Raw genomic sequence first — 18,333 nt, 5'->3', positions numbered from 1 at the left:
TTATTTATTATTTATTATATTTTTATATTTTATTATAAAATTTATCATTTAAATGATTTCTTTAGAGCTATCAAGAAAAGCGGGCATCGCTTTTTCGCTTGCGGGTATCGCTTTTTATTGTTGCATGTTTCGAATAATATCACTTTGCTCCGATTTTGAATTTGTCAAAACTTAGTTATAGTTTTAATTAAAATATTTTTTTTACAAGAAAGTATATTTTTTTCAAAATATGTGGTATAAATGATTGTATAATTTTTTACCAGTATTATTGTTTTCTAAATAAAATGTAAAATCTGTTTGGATGATTCCCAAGTCAGATGCTATAAGTTTTCTGTTTCATTAAACCTAAAATGTTTACCCAAAAATGTAGCCCTTTCGGAATTTTCTAATAAAGTATGCATGTAACATACAATCCTTGAATAGTAGTGGCTCCACATATTTTCTTTAGTGAATCCATCTGTCAATTTTTCTGACTGTCCAATAAATTTGGGACACATTATTTTCAGTCTCCTCACACATCACATTTGTGATTGTTATTTTATTTCCGAACGATAAACCAAGCACAGATTCAAATGTGAAGAATCGACATATGCTAGATACAACTAAGTCTTCGAATCATACCCTGCGGCCCCAAACCGATTTGCAACGGTCCGCGTACTCCTCCTCCATTACTGATCACAAGAACATTTAAACATTAAAACATAACTAATTGAGCAATGGATTTCTCTGAAAAAAAAAATAATCGCCCAATGTGGCCAGAATCGACCATGTTGGTTTACTGTTTTCACGGATGGAATACGTGAAGGAGGGCCAAATGGTACTTCTGTTACGGTTAATATGCGTAAAAACAGTGGAAAAACATTAACCCAGAATTTTGTATGAATGATAAAACCGACACGTGGCAAATGTAGGCAAGGTACGATTGATTTCTACCGAGTCATTCTATCGAAAACCACAGAGTTATTTTTCATTCGCCTAATTAAGAGTTAGAGGATGAAAAGGTGTAAAACTTCATACCGCTGTTATACAGTTAAGCGATGTTTGCCGGTAGGGAATCATAATCCACATAAGTTCGACGTCACAGTTGAAACCATATCATTCTAAGGGAAGCTGGGCTACAGAAGAGGGAGGGGTTTCTATTGAACGATCATCGAAATTCTAACAAATGCCGTCATGCTAACCGGCCGGCTAGAATGTGCACATATGCATTGAATCCAAGGCAACGTCACCCTCCACCCCGTAAAGGTGTAAAAATGAACATAAATCTTATCGGCTAGTTTCGCTCAGTTCTTTCTTCTGGTTTTTAATACCATTGACGAGGGAAGCTAGCGCGTGTACGGTATGGGATATGTGTCGATGCTTTTGGCACCTTTCACCAGGTATAAACAGTATTTTGTTTCATCTCTCACTGCGTTCGTGTTTTCTATACGAGCATAAACCTTTTGCTTATGGTCGGGATAACGAATAAATGTGTTCATAGAATTTATCTGATGGTATTTGGCTTCATAGCTGGTGGGGGCAAGCTAAATGAAAACACGAGCAGCTGCTTGACAAGTTCAATGACATTTTAGGACCATCACATTTCCAAATAATCACTATGGCACGCGCCACTTAATGACTATCTGCGAGAATGGCTAGCGTCATTGTTATTGGTAACCTGAGTACTTATCTCACTTCAGCTTTGAGTACTCTTCAATTATAATCCTTCAAGCAAAGTTATGATCAATCCCACATTTTACGTAACCAAGCAATGATTAATATTCATATTTTGATATAACTAACAAAACAATATGAATTGTTAAGCTATAAAGATTTGAACTTTTTTAAAAAGATCACCTAAGTTAAATTTCAATCATAAACAAGAAGCTAAAATAAAACTTTTTTTTATGAGAATCAGATTCATATTGTACAAGGTAAGTTCCAAAGCCTTCATTTTGGAATAAAAACAAGGAATTATTAATATAACAAATATCCTTGCTTCTATTTGAAATAGTTCACCTGAGAATTTTTACAGCGATTTAACCCGCCAAAATAATAAGATATATATTGGGTTGGGGAAAAAGAATGTCGTATATTGTCAATATATGGCAACACTTAATCATATATTGTGTTGTACTTATCGCATCGGGTCATACTATACGGCTATTTAAAGACGACAATCTGTGCTACAAGTGTCGTTCTGACAGTGTTGTGATTGTCCTTTTCAGTCTCAAGTTATAGCGCGTCAAAGATGGAGTCCACCAAGCAAGAAATTCGCCATATTTTACGTTTTGACGTAGGACTACGTCTTTCATTTATATACCGGGGTGTAACATCAAAGTTTCGAAAACGAAAGCGTTACGCCGGAGACCGAGATTTTGAGTGTTAATAGCTCCTAAACAACTGAACGAAAAGGTATGTTAAACACTTCATTCGAAAGATAAAATGTCTACGCGTTATATACTTGTTACTTTTTCATCCAAAAGCTTGTTTCAATAGCCTTAAAATTGCTTTCAAAACAGGCTATTGAAATCACCAATCGGTATATAAGCGAGCGCCGCTCGTAAACCCACTCAGTTATAATTGAACAGCAATTGGAGCATGTTGTCGCTGTTGTGATGAAGCTAACTTCGTTTATCACGAAAGCGCTGATGAACGGTGTCACCAAGAGCCTGTTTGTGCACCTTAGGCCAGAAGGGAATCCATCAGGAGGAGAGTGATGCCACGGTTCCGCTTGAAACATCGGAGCAGCCGCCACACACACATACACGCGCGGAACCCTTGTTGCTATCATCGTTGCTGAAAAATAATCTACCAGTTCCCCTGGGAATTGTACAATACATTCATGCGAAAGAGTTTATTTTAATGTTTTCTATCCATACAACACTGCAACCAAATACATTTGGTTTTGTGATTTTTCAATCAATCACAATTGACAGGAAAGCTTCTGAATATTATTTTTCCCCATCAGTAGATAATTTCCGTATCCAATATTGGATGCATAACATGAAAAACGGAAAATTTTTCACATCGCGAAAATCACGTAATTTTCGAGCGATTATTTGCTTCCTACTCATATAATGCTGCGACCAAATACATTTCGTTTTGGATTTTTCAATCAAGTGCGATCAAAGTAAGACCACGTCTTTCGGCAATTTATTAGAGGTGCAATGAATCTTAAGGAATTCCCACTCTACGCGCACTGGCAAACGATGTTTACTCAACAATTTCCCAAACGAGAAATGGGTGTTGTGAAAGGATTGAAAAGAATTAGCGAACGCAATAACGACAAACGGGAGAAAGAGATATTTGGAGGTTGAAGGAAATTGGCAGAAAACATCAAATAATGTGATTCATACCACTTCGTTTTGCCAGAAAGAGATTATTAATGCTCAAAGGAGGAATCGAGTCCTCCGAGGAAATTACCCAGCGCAAATTAGAGTCGACTATCGATTGCGGCATTCGTACACAAATAATTTTATAATGCAGTTTCATCAAAGTGATTTCTTCGATATGGGGATATATTCACTACATCATGTCATATATTTCATATTCTCCATTATGAAATCTATATCCATGGCACCTATCGGTATCGAATTATCATCGACACCATGATTTTCGCTAAATGCTCATTTCAGTTCGGCCTGCAAAAAACTTTTCTGAACTCTAATCCATCAAATTTCGAGCCCTGAAAAAGACCGTTGATTATATGCTAAGCTCATATAGCACGTTCTCCTTGGATTCGATGGGCCAGCTGAATTTCCTTGGGCATGACGCGTTTTGCTTGCGAAAACTGGCTGTCTGAGTTTTTTGCAAATAAGGAGGGGGGATTTTATAAGGGGGGGGATAATGAAGTGGCCTTCTAAATGGCAACAAGTTTGCGAACAAAACGGCGCATATTTGACTTAAATTGGATAATTTAAAGTATGTTAAATAAAGCGTCAAATTTCGATCAGAAATACGACATTTCTTTTTCCCCAACCCTATACAATTTCACTGTATTCTGTTCAATGATGTTTTAGCTTATCTATGTTCAATTCACAAACAGTTGTGATTGCATATTCGGATCATTTCTATTGCACATGTAAGTTCGCCATGCAGTGAATTACCCTATCCGAATTTTTGAAGTTATCATGAATCGGGAGGCTGGGAATAGAGCAATAAGAAACTAAATACAGTGAAATCTCGATTATCCGCGAAATGATGTGCGTTCCAATTCCATAGTAATTCTATAAGCGTTCCCGAAATTTGTCAGTGAGTGGTAGGCTCTTGCTCTTTCGTTTTGGGCATGGCGTTCACATTGGCGGGCTGTCCACATACCACGTGGACAACTTTAGGGGTGGTATGGGGTAAGATGTGCACGCTTGTCCATGGAGAGGGGGAGGGGGTATAGACTGAGCCCACGTGGACAGGAAGAATACATTTTTTAAAATACAATCACCTATACGTTCAAAATTAAATAAAATCTGTTAGATATTCAAGAATTTCCAAACTCTCCGTATTTATCAATCAACGGATTGAGCCGCCCGAGAGAGAGCTGCCCAGTCAAACGTTCATTATATTTTTTCTCATATCATTGAACTTCTTCAGTGAAATCTGTATTCTAAAAATGTCTGTATAGTTTTTCATGTTTCATTGCGAGTAAAATCAATTTTTCAAAGTATTTTAATATCGTCAATTTCTAGGAATCAATATTTACATTTGCATGAGATTATCCATGCACTACTAGTCTTCAAACTTAAAAGAATTGAACCAGTATTCTAATAAAAATATACATGGAATTAAATAGCTGATTCAGAATATTTCAGATGGTAATAGAGTATCATATTTGATGAAAAAAATCCTCCTACGCATATGGTCAATTCTCATCTAGGACAGAATTGTTGAACAATTCTTGAGCCCAATTTTATACCTTGAACAGACTCTCATTTAGAAAGTACGCTACTTGGAATGATTACGCTGTTTATTTGAAAAAAAAAAAGAAAATTTTGCGAAGAATGAAGCTGTAAAACATTTAAATTAATGGAACCAAGTACCTTTAAGAAGTAAAGAAGAAACTCAAAATTTTGTATTTTTATTAATTTTCCAAAAATGCATGATGAACTGAATTGTTTCTATCAACCAAATTGAAGCCCTCCACTCTACAATATTTTCCTTGACACCACACTGTTATCCTTCTTGATATCTTCCACTAATTCAAATGTTTTACAACATAATGTTATGGAAAATTTCCTCAACTTTAAAATGAAAGCAATTGAATCGTACTAAGCAGCGAACTTTTTGAATTAAAATCAGTTTAACACTTGACGGCCATGGTGTTTTGGCCAAAAAGTTCATAAAAACCTGGAGGGTCCGATAGTTGATTCTTATACTAGATGGTGCCAGGAACGAACCCATCCAGCAAAACAAAAATCATTCCCATCTGCCATATAAGGGTAAAAACTACCCGTGTGTAGTACTGCACACGCGGCCCCAACTAAGGTAAAGGTAAACGAGTAAAATTTCGATAAAAATCATTATAAAACAATTTATTTTTTTCGAAATTACATTTTATATAACATTATTTCAAACTCGTAAAATTTCTTCTATTATAACAATCCAGACATAAAAATTTTTCGGAGCATTTCGGACAATAATAAATTGTAATTGGTAGAATAATACAAGCATACAAGCAAACTATGATATCGATGTGCCCTACTATGTATTGAGACCAGTAGAAAACGAAAAACACATTAGTTTTAGCGTAAAACTTATGCACTCATGGCCCCAGCGGAATAATTTTTTAATTGCAGTACGGCACTCATGGCCGTCAAAGTGTTAAGGCAAGGCTTTAAGGCTTTATTTTTTCTTGCAATTCATTTTGCCTATAATGCATACACACAGCAAACTAAAAATATGTACGTAAGATATCCCAGAGCTAGAAATTTTTAGCTTGAAAAGGTTTGAAATTTTTTAACTTCATATCATTTATATCGAAGCTACAACGTTCCGAAATCGCTTAAAAATTTCAACTCTTTTTTCCTCAATCTTTAGTCAAATTTGGATCTATTTATATATTAGGCTATCAAAAAAGTCCTGCGGTATTTCCGCGAGGTGTCGTTGTAAGCGCGTAGTTCTAGTTGTATTCATTGTATCGAGTCATACTATAGCTTGTTGGAAAGTTATTTTTGCGCGCTATAATATAGTCCTTGACAGTGTTTTGTTTGGTTAAGTCGTTCGTGAGTTATAGTGTCGCAAATATGGAGCAAAATAAAGAGAAAATCCGACATATTTTACAGTACTACTATGACAATGGCAAAAATGCATCTCAAGCTGCCAATAAAATTTGTGCAGTTTATGGACCCGATACAGTTTCCATTTCCACCGCACAACGATGGTTTCAACGTGTTCGTTCTGGTGTAGAGGTCGTCGAAGATGCGCCACGCTCCGGAAGGCCTGTCGTCGAAAATTGCGACAAAATCGTTGAATTAGCCGAGAAAGACCGGCATAGTAGCAGCCGTAGCATCGGCCAAGAGCTGGGGGTAAGTCATCAAACCGTTATTAACCATTTGAAGAAGCTTGGATTCACAAAGAAGCTCGATGTATGGGTGCCACACACGTTGACGCAAAAAAACCGTATCGACGCATGTGAATCGCTGCTGAATCGCAACAAAATCGAGCCGTTTCTGAAGCGGATGGTGACTGGCGATGAAAAGTTGGTCACTTACGACAACGTGAAGCGCATACGGTCGTGGTCGAAGCCCGCTGAAGCGACTCAGACGGTGGCCAAGCCCTCATTAACGGCCAGGAAGGTTCTGCTGTGTGTTTGGTGGGATTGTCAAGGAATAATCTATTATGAGCTGCTTCCCTATGGCCAAACGCTCAATTCGGACCTGTACTGCCAACAACTGGACCGCTTGAAGGTAGCACTCATGAAGAAGAGGCCATCTTTGATAAACAGAGGCCGCATTGTCTTCCATCAGGACAACGCCAGGCCACACACTTCTTTGGTGACGCGCCAGAAGCTCCGGGAGCTCGGATGGGAGGTTCTTTTGCATCCGCCGTATAGTCCGGACCTTGCACGAAGTGACTACCACCTGTTTTTGTCCATGGCGAACGAGCTAGGTAGTCAGAAGTTATGCGGGCGCTACACGATTCGTCCAACGTTTCACTCGAATGTTGGACTCAAACATTTGACTCGATGAATCGACAAATGTTGTGACGAATGTGCTGCTACACGGTGAAGTGAATGTTCGATTCAATGCAATCGGTCCAAACAATCGGCGAGTATGTGGATCGAATGTTTATTGTTTTTATTTACCATCAAAAACGTTAGGAAATTGGATGACGATGCGGGTATTGAAATTGCTGCCGTTGCAATTATACTGATATCGGGCAGTAAATTAAAAATGCTTGAAATCAACATTATTAAACTGCAATATTTTGCCGAATATTTTGAATTTTATAAATCAATTTCATAGTTCCTTCATCTAAAACTTGTAAACAAACCAATCTGTCAACGATAGATTCGGACGAATCGTGTAGCGGTGTATCGAATGTCATCGAGTGTCGAATCAACGAATGACAAAAATCCTTTGACTCGTGCCACTCGCGTTGGAAGGTAATCCACAACGAACAGATTACCTGCCAACGCGAATATTCGACACTCGACATTGGAGGTTCGTAGCTCGTCAGTCGACTACACGATGCGTCGAATCATCGAGCGTCCAACATTCGAGGATGTTCGTAGCATCGTGTAACGCTGGCTTTAGCCACAAAAGAGGCCTGTGAAAATTGGCTATCCGAGTTTTTTGCCAATAAGGAAGCGAGCTTCTATAACATGGGTATTATGAAGTTGGCATCTCGTTGGAAACAAGTCATCGAACAAAACGGCGCATATTTGACTTAAAACAGATGATTGTAACTAATTTTATGAACAAATGAAAATTCAAAAAAAATACTTTTTTGACAGTCTAATATATACAGCCATTCCATGCCAAACCGATATAGTGGTTCTCAGATTTTCGTCAAAAGTGGTAGTTTTGTTTTTTATCGCAAATTATTAGACCCTTTTTTCATTTTTTTGTTAGGGTGACCATTTCCATTTTTGGGTGGTCCGAAAAATCAATTTTTTCGCATTATTGCCAAAAATGACTTTTTTTTAATTCATGACTTTCGAGCCACTGGATTAATTTAGATGTTCGACATATCCGTAGCCAATCACCTTTTTTGGAAAAATATTACACTTGCAAAAAGTTCCAATTCTGTTCTAGTTATTATTGATTGTATTTGTTTTTTATAGTTTTCATCGTCTCGGGACCATTGCTATATTTTTTATATTTTTTCTGGAAAGCTGAGGATTTTTTACATAACACATCTCGAAATCAAGGAGGCGTTTTTTTCTGTTTTTGAGTTATGATTTTTCAAAGTTAACCGATGGTTCGAAAAAACATTTTTTTCCCATTTTTCCACTACAAAAAATCATAACTTTTGATCTACTGGACCGATTCAGATGATCAACATATCAAATTAAAGCCAATGAACTAGTCTTGTTTAAAAAAATATTACACTCTGAATGAAAATGGATTTTGCTTTCGTAATTATTGATTATATTTGTTTTTTATAGCTTACATCGTTTCGAGACCAAGGGGGCCATATTTTCTCATATTTTTTCTTGAAAGCTGAGGTTTTTGACCTAGGACTACGTCTTTCCTTTCTGTACCGGGGTGTAAGTTCAAAGTTTCGAAAACGAGAGAGTGACATGGACCGCAAGGTTTTGAACGTTAATTCCTCTTTACCGGCTGAATGGAGTAGTATAATAATCACTTCACCCGAAAGATAAAATGTCAACGAATTATATGATTGTCACTTATTGGTCCAAAAAATCGTCTCAATAGCTTAAAAATTCCTTTGAAAGCAAGCTATTGAAATCATAACAATCTAGCTCATTGATGATGATTGGTAATCGCAATGCGTTCCCGAACACGGACGCAAAATCTAGGCACCTTGGGTAACCGTCATAGCGAATGCATGCAAGCTGTGATTTGTTTTGCTCGCTTGCATTAGTGTTTGGGAAACCATAGCGGCTGGAAAAGGCGTGAGTACTGCCACTCGTATCAGTTTCTGTTTTGCTTCCGCACGGAACAGTCATGAAAAATTGTTTGCGTGTGAATGCGTCCGGGCAAAGGAATATTCGCACCCATTTACGCATTTGACTTGGCGTTCCCGTTTTTGGACTATCGGGTTCTTTGAAAAATCATAACTCAAAAACGAAAAAAAAACGCCTTCCTGGTTTCGAGATATGTTATGTGAAAAATCCTCAGCGATTTTTTTTTCGATGCGAAATGACTTAAAAATGCATGAAGCGTCGAGATCGAGGACTTCCCAAAAAGTCGATTTTTGGCCAAAAAATTTTGTTCGAGATGATACCAGATCTCGACGTTTCATGCACTTTTAAGTCATTTGCCATCGAAAAAAAGTATCGATTTTCCAAATTTCTTTGAGGCACCCCTAAATCATGCCCAATTGGGCTGAAGTATTTTTTTATTAATAGAAATGATCTATGCATGTAGAATTGTTCTGTTGTTCTGTGCGCTTCAAAAACTCGAAAAGTTCGGCAATGTTGGAGCTTATATACTGCGTTCCACAACTATAGAACCGCTTCATTTTTCTGAATTTCCAGAGATATGTAAGAATTCGGTTGAATTGAAATATATAGTGTAAGATACAATAGCTATTTTCATTTATAACCCTGGCCATTTGAACTTTATTGTTGTGCCCAGACGCGAAACATTCAAAAAACTAAAATTACAGTGTTTCATAACTATAGAACCAGACAAACAATCATCTCACCCCTTCACCAATTAACGCCAATTCAACATGAATTATGATAAGTTTCTAATTCGTAGGTCAATCTCGTTCTACGTAGAGGAAACTGCTCGTTTTAGCTTTTCAAATCACTCGTACTGCTTGTAAGCTGCATCTACTTTTCGTACCATAACTCCTCATAAGTTTTAGACAGGGTTTTGACTTGGTAAACAAGCTGACCAGTCCAGAATCTGATACCCCTATTCATTAACACTTTCGTCGCCCCGTTACCCAGATATGGGTGACACCTGGAGGCGATCCGGCGTAGTGGTAACATCCAAGGCGCGTAGAAGTATATCCTAAAGTGGGCCAACTTGCTAAAACCACTCTTCAGCCATCTTGGAAGTCTACTGTGTTTTGTTTGTAAACAAAACACAATACGCTAGTGCCGAAGCTCGCTCCTGATCAGTCTGTCTCTTTCACGCTTCAAGGAAATAATTCCCCTTCTGCTTTCTTCCGTACTGTTTTCATATACCGCTCCCCTAACCAACTTAGTGACGAAACGGCCTCACCTAAAGGGTGTGTCACATCAAATTGCATCACGGAAAAAACGCTGTAGAAATTAAATTTTTAGGAATTATATCTTCAGCTTTCGCTTTAAAATCAGATAAGAGTGTATAGATCACGTTGGCCATGCTTCACTGTCAATTTTTCGTAAATTTGGAAAAATGTCGTCGAACGAAAAAGAGCGTCGTGAATTAATCCTGTGCACTCATTTCGAGAATCCGGAGTTGTCACATCGGGACATCGGTAAGATGCTGGGAATCGTCCAATCCACGGTCAGCAGAGTACTAAAACGATACTTCGAGAACCTAACCATCGACCGGAAGGTGAAGAACGGCAAAAATGGATGCTCCGTCAGTGAAAAAGATCACAAGCACGTAGTTAAGCAGTTTAGACGTGATCCGAGAAGTTCGGTCCGGGATGTCGCCAATAAGCTGAATTTGTCAAGTTCATTCGTCCAGCGGACCAAGCAGCGGGAGGGCCCGCGTACATACAAGGTTCAGAAGGCTCCTAACCGCGACGAAAGGCAAAACATGGTGGGGAAGCCGCGAGCCCGGAAGCTCTACACCGAAATGCTGACGAAGCCGCATTGCCTGGTAATGGACGACGAAACCTACGTCAAAGCGGACTTTCGTCAGCTGCCGGGCCTGTTGTTCTTCTCCGCAGATGACAAATTCAGCGTTCCGGAGGAGATTCGCAAGCAGAAACTATCCAAGTTTGACAAAAAGTACATGGTGTGGCAAGCGATCTGCTCTTGCGGAAAGCGGAGCGCCCCCTTCGTGATAACCGGCACGGTAAACGGGCAGAAGCGCTTACTACCACTATTGAAGCAGCACGAGGGCCCGACCATCTTCTGGCCGGATCTCGCTTCGTGCCACTATTCAAAGGACGTGTTGGAGTGGTACGAAGCCAACGGTGTCACCTTCGTGCCAAAGGAAATGAACCCGCCCAACGCGCCGGAGCTTCGCCCAATAGAGAAATATTAGGCGATAATGAAGCAGGCCCTCCGGAAGAACCCAAAAGTTGTCAAATCGGAGGCGGACTTCAAGAGAAAATGGATTTCTGTTCAAAAAAAACTACAACCTGACGTTGTACAGAACCTTATGGATGGGGTAAAGAGGAAGGTACGAGCATACGGGCTTGGGTTCAAAGTATGAAAAATGGAAAATGCCAAAAGATGTTTAATAGTTTTTTTTTTACTGTCTAAAATTTTCAAAAGGATCGGTCTACTGGGCGAATTTCTACAGCGTTTTTTCCGTGATGCAATTTGATGTGACACACCCTTTAGTACCATAGACCCGTCTTGGTAACATCCATGCCTCTCACGATAAAGGTCACGAGTTCAATTCTCACTCCCGACATTCTTCCAAAAATGGAAGTAAAAGTGACGAACCAGCCAAATGAGTTGAAAGTCACTATAATACAGATAAAAAAAATGGGTGACACCTAAATGTAACCATAGGATATGTAGAAAAATTATAAAATCATAACCATATTATTATATTATTTATACTATATTTTTATTAATGTATCACCCTTATTCTTGTTTTCATACGAATAGAAAACGTTCAAAAGTATGCCTCATTCGTATCCTTGATTTCGTACGAAGCAAATTCATCAATTCGGAATTTCGAACATCGTTCGTTCGAAAGAATTGTCCTATCCTCGTTTTCGTACGAATGTGTTTTTTCGCCTGTCAGTCAAACGCTATTTTCGAGTTGCGAATCAGACCAGATCAGACCAAGCTTAAGCTTGCTTCAGAATGAGCGAATTTTTCACTTGAGATATTCGTCCTTGCGAAATGTTTTCGCTAAAGTCATTCACATTGAATTACGAAATCATGCGAATCTGTCAAACTATCGTCCTTACAACGAAAAAAAGTTGTACGAGATTGGTGGATCAAATTCATATTACTCACAAATGTGAGTTCAAGTATATCTTGAACTTCATACAATTCAATGTTAGAAAATTCAGTAAAGTATAAATAGAAATTCAGAAATTTTTTTACTATCGTGCCGCAAGCTTGAATATTGCTTAGATCGTTCCATCGATGTGAAGCTGAGCAAAATTTTGCATATCTTGTTGCACCCATCTTGATTGACTTGTTCCAACTTTCTGATGTGGGTAGAGGCAACTGTCAGTGTACCGTGAATTCGTAATTTTTCGCAACAAAAGCCTGGGAAGTTCTATCTTTTTTCGCTCTTTCGCAAGTGATCCCGCGCTTCGTTCTGATTGGTTGGCGAAAAAAGTTCGCAAACATTCGCAGGAATTTGTCTTCATTGTGAAGGATTGAAAAACAAGCTTTAGATGGAAATTATATCGATGTTTATGTTTTTGTGGTTTATTGATTTATTGTGATTCGTTGTGGAAATTTCTATAGAAGCAGAAAAAAATTTAACATGATTTTTCCATATCGATATTTTAAATTTTGCTGCCGGAGAAAATTGTTTGGTCGTTAGAATTACATGAATTGCTAATCGTTGGTGTTGAACAGGTGAATGATGATGACTTTCACCTTTCCACAGTCATCACCACCAAGTTTCGAGCCATACAAATTAATCGGTTTGTTTCTGAAAAAAATACGTTAAAATTGGTGATTTTTACTTAGTGGAATATCGATATGCTGAAATTTAAACTGCATAGATGATTTTCAATTTTTATACCAAACCGTTGAAACAGTTCCAACTACCGTGTTTTACCAACTTGGTTGTGAAATGGTATTCCTGGTTCGCGTTATGTTCATCGACTTTAGTATCATTAACGTTAAGTTCTCCATATTTTCATACCAATTCGTCATACGTTTTAGGTCCATTTTTCATAGCTTTTGATAATGCATAAAAAGAACATGTAGCATTGGATGTTACGCGAAAATGTTTTTGTTCGGCCAGGTTCGAACGAAACCAATGATACCTTTTCCGAACGTGTTCGAATCAGAGCATTCGTACGAAAGCAGATACGGCCGTTAACAAGAATAAGGGTGAGTTTAGACTAGTGATATATTCATGTAAAGAAATATGATGAGATTTATAGAAATCGCATCAACCGTTTACACTAGCGCGAACTTGTATAATGAATATATTCATATTTTCGGTGAATTTATTCACCTGAAGTAGAATTGCATCCAACTTTAGTGATTTCTCGCCAGTAAGAAATTCACCAGCGTTTACATATGCCTGAATTTATTCTATATATTCTACACATATATACCTCGAAGAAGTGTATCATATATATTCTCACCCGTTTACATCTATTTTCGGCTGAATAAATCCATCTATAGCTATAGATCTCCCTAATGTAAACCCGCCATAAGGGTTTATAGTACGGATTGTTTGTACTGAAGTTCTTGGCAAAACCCATATAATATGACTTTGGCATGTGTTATTGTTGTCAATTCGTCTTCAAATTAAAAAGAATATTGCTAAATCATGTAAAAATTATCTACAAATTAAGTTTGATCTTCATTCAATAATTTATCCGCAAGAAACTCAAAAACGTTGGGCGACAAACCTGTTAAACCATACCATGACCTTCCGGATTTTATGAACTGATGCCAAATACTTATGAATTATTTTCGATACAAATACAACAGTAAATGATTCTGAAGTACTTTATTGCCTTCTGACTGTGCATTCGTGTTGATGAAAAGCTATTTGAACCAGATCTTCTTGAAAATATTTTCCTCAAAAAAAGTCATTTTTGGGAAAAAGTTTTTTAGTCAGTGAATTGTACAGAGTTGCTTTGGTGCCAACATCTCAAACTTCAAAAGTATTTGTTTTCTTCAACAAAGCGAACAAAGCGAATATCTGATTTTTAGTCGTAATGAATGTTTTCAAAATTAAAATTGTGAATGAAAATTAGCTTTTTCATATAAAATTAGTATTCTATTTAAATTAAAAACATTTTTGTTTGCCGGTGGTGAAAAGGTCTCATACGAAAATTGTTCATGAAGAGAACTTTATGTTATAATGAAAAAATCAGTAACAATGTTGGAATTGTATAGCCATATGGTTGAATGAACTTGGAGCCAGATACTTATTTATTCTTGATTCATTTATTGTTTTCAAATGAAACAATATTTACATATGATACATATTTTTCTATTTTCGCAGGAAACCGAAGATTTACTGTTCGTATTTTCATAGCAATTTTATCTTATTTTCTCTTTTCCTCCATTTCAAGATTAAGTTCTTCCAATATTTTTGGCAAATGATTCAACAGATCATCTCTACTCATATTGAATTGGTTCGAAGACCACACCAATTTCAACTTGTTCATTACTACTCCGAGTTTTTGTCCTTTCGGGGCACCATATTCAATCAACAAGTTTCCTTTGATTGGAAACAATGGAATTTGCCATTCCATGAGTTGATTATATAATTCATGTTTTCCGTGATAGCGAAGTAATTCAAGCACGTACTCCTTTTTAAGATTAGCATTCCCAAGTGTTTGCAGGGACAACTGCTGAAATGGTCTGGAAACAAAATTTATACTTTTAAGCCTGAAAATAATTAATTTTACTTACAGGATTTCATTGACTGACTCGAACTCTTTCCGGTTTTGTGTGAGAAAGTACGACAGTTCTCTTTCATAAACAGTGAATTTTAAACGAAGATTTAAAGTTATAGCATCCTCTGGATTATAAAGTAAAGCCGATATCACTGTAATTGGTTGTAGTCTTTCGCTTTGCACCGAAATGACATTGTTAAACACCCTGACAAACTCATCGATATTGGGTTTTTCCGGAAGACCTGGAATAGAAACAGTATAAAAAATTTCAATTTATATACTCTTTCATGATACAAACCCATATGCGGAGCCAATTCACACTTCATCATTCTGATTGTTAAATCACAACCAAAGTTTCCCGTAATAATATGTTTCCACTCTTGCCAAATTCTCTCGCCACTTATCCTGGTTAAACCTTGAGCATTTTTTGTCACAATCCGCAGTGTTTCCTTGTCGTGATTATTTTCATCATCAGCAATTCTACCATAAAATCGGAAGTACCTCAATATTCGGAGATAGTCTTCTTTTATCCTCTGGTCTGGGTCCCCAACAAACGCAATTCGCTTTTTTTTGAGATCGTCGTAACCATAGAAATAATCGTATACGCTACCGTCGAAACCTCAAGAAATTGGAAAAAGGTTAACAGTGGAATAATCAAATTTTTATAATAAAGAAATGCTTACCAAGAAACATCGAATTAATGGTTAAATCCCGACGATTAGCATCTAGGAGCCAATCTTTGGTGTGAATGACTTCCGCATGTCTTCCGTCCGTCACAGCATCTACCCTCAAAGTGGTGATTTCAAAGTTTGTCTTATCATTAATCCTTGGGGTAATAGTTCCATGTTTTTCCCCGTTCATATTTATCATTCGGATGTTCTCCTCTGTGAAGATTTCCTTCATTTCCGTCGGAGTTGCTGTTGTTGCAATGTCTATATCTTTTGGGCACTTTCCCATGAGTATATCCCTATAACAGAATCTCAAATTTTCTACAAATGTTGATAAATTTTTTCATTATTTTTTCTTACCTAACCGCTCCACCGGCAATTCGAATTTCATGACCGTATTTCCGGAACAGTGCGATCAAGTCTTCGAGTTCTTTAGTGAAAATCGATCGAAATTCGGGGGTGTCAATCTTCATTACGACCGGATTCGGTCTTGCGATTGCACTTGCGTCCATCCTGCGTTTTGCAATTAAATTCGACCACTTATTTTGGCTGAGACAGCGCTGAAATAATTTAATCAACATTAATCAAAAGTTATTCGATCATCATTCGTCTACTTACTTTGACTAGTAATTGTTTCAGTGGTTTATACAGTATTCGGAAAGAAACATGCATGAAAACCATATCGTGTGCTGTTTTGTTTTCGTTTATTTACATCTTGCTAGATCAGTGAACAGATGTGGAGAAGGTAGAGGGTGGAGAAGTTCTTGAAATATATTTGTGTTGGTGAACGAAATATTGATGTCGTATATGCCGCGAATTGTACATTTCTCGCGTAACCTTTGAAAAGATCCAATGTAACAAATGAACATAAATCGAATTAAGGGATTATGAGACCCGTATTTTTTTTTTTTGTTAGGGTGACCATTTCCATTTTAGGGTGGTCCAAAAAACCATTTTTTCACATTTTTGCCAAAAATGACTTTTTTTTTTAAATTCATAACTTCTGAACTACTAGACCGATTCAGATGATCGACATATCAAATTAAAGCTAATCACCTTTTTTGAAAAAAATAACGTACCTGCAGAAAATTTGAATTCTGCTCTCGTTATTGTTGATTGTATTCGTAGTCTCGGGACCAAAGGCGCTATAGTTTTTTATATTTTTTCTGGAAAGCTGAGGATTATTCACACAACATATTTCGGAATCAGGGAAGCGTTTTTTTTTTCCTTTTCGAGTTATGATTATCAAAGTTAGCCGATGGTCCAGAAAATCTTTTTTTTTTATTTTTTCCACTACAAAAAATCGTAACTTTTGATCTACTGGACCGATTCTGATGATCGAAATATCAAATTATGAGCTAGTCTTGTTTGAAAAAATATTACACTCTGAATAAAAATAGACTTTGTTTTCGTAATTATTGATTATATTTGTTTTTGAATAGCTTACATTGTTTCGGGACCAAGGGCGCCATATTTTTTATATTTTTTCCTGAAAGTATTTTTCACATAATATATCCAAATACCACCCAGCAAACATTAAATCGTATAATCTTGCACGTGCCAAGTCTTACAAGAAATCTGAATAAATCATAATCGCATATACTATCAATCAAAGTATGTATCGTGTATATTTGAAATCGCATAAAATGTAAAAACTCGAAAATTAAGTCGCATATCGGTATAATAAACATCAATTTTATGATGTCGTAAAATATATTTAATCCGCATCATATGCGTATATTACGCTGATGTAGTTTGTGTGTCGTATAAGCATATAATTTAAATCGATTCAGTACTGTAGTAAATTGTGTTGCATGCTGAAGCAAATCATGAAACTGTAAATCATATTAGATCCTAATAAAGAACATATTACATCATATTGAAATGTCAATGAAATGCTGATGCACTCGAAAGTTTTAACCGCTGTTGAATTAAATTTCAGATAGCCGCGCGAGATAGCTGGTGGATGATAATCCAGACGACCGGAGTTCGAACCCACATTGGAGCAAACATCAATCTGTGCCATTTTAAACATTCATATTCCACTCCCAACACAAGTCAATCAAACATTTATTATTTCTACAAACATAAATACTCATATATAAAAATGGCGATTCGAGAGGCTATAATAAACATTTCACGAAAATATTTTGCGCCATTTGTTTTTTTTTCATGTCTGTAATAAATCGTATATGAGTATGGAAAAAGTTGTATTCAATTTCAACATAATCGCTATTATAGCCGGTTAACAGTTAGCGCTCATCTTCCGAGCCAAGCAGACGTGTTTTCTCTTAAGCTAAACCAGGAAGTCTATACAAGCTAACTTTTAAATCGTTTCGCCGCGTTATTTTCATCGCCGAGCAGTTGTGTGTTTCCGCATACTACGGCTCAGTGATGGTACGGCGCGAAAATACATTCCGCATAGATTATGCGATGTTACCGCGCAAGCCGGACTACACGAAAGTGCAGAATTTCATAGGAACTATTCTGTGCTTGAAACCAGGTGAAGTGACGAGAATCCAATGTAGCCGAAGCCTCGGATGTGCCTTCGTGAAGGTAGTCGATCTGGCGCTGGCACAAAAAGTGTGCGAAGAACACGACGGAAAACACGAGGTGACAGTGGAAGGAGGGGTGAAGATTCCCCTACGAATAACGATGGAGGATGGTGCAGTGGAGGTCAAATTATTCGATTCGTCTGAAGACGTGTCGAATGATGCCATCACTAAATTCCTCTCCGCATACGGTGACGTCATCTCAGTGCGAGAGCAGATATGCGGAAATGATCAGCAGTACTTTTTTCCGGGTATCTGCACTGGTGTCCGAGTTGTGA

At 37.3% G+C, this 18,333-nt stretch overlaps 1 protein-coding gene across 1 annotated transcript; it reads right to left on the bottom strand.

The window, feature by feature from the left end:
* Positions 1–14,359: 14,359 nt before the first annotated feature.
* LOC129776761 (CCA tRNA nucleotidyltransferase 1, mitochondrial) lies at positions 14,360–16,227 on the bottom strand. Its single transcript, XM_055782595.1, has 6 exons — positions 16,122–16,227; positions 15,864–16,063; positions 15,519–15,802; positions 15,134–15,454; positions 14,852–15,077; positions 14,360–14,800 (listed from the first exon to the last, which is right to left on the bottom strand). Exons 1-6 carry the CDS (start codon positions 16,182–16,184, stop codon positions 14,482–14,484), a joined length of 1,413 nt encoding a protein of 470 aa, XP_055638570.1. The 5' UTR covers positions 16,185–16,227; the 3' UTR covers positions 14,360–14,481.
* Between the last annotated feature and the right edge of the window lie 2,106 nt (positions 16,228–18,333).

The sequence above is a fragment of the Toxorhynchites rutilus genome, chromosome 3 (assembly GCF_029784135.1).
Source record: "Toxorhynchites rutilus septentrionalis strain SRP chromosome 3, ASM2978413v1, whole genome shotgun sequence".
Taxonomy (NCBI): Eukaryota; Metazoa; Arthropoda; class Insecta; order Diptera; family Culicidae; genus Toxorhynchites; species Toxorhynchites rutilus.
Note: the sequence above shows the minus strand (reverse complement) of the source record. Positions and strands in the feature narration are given on the sequence as shown.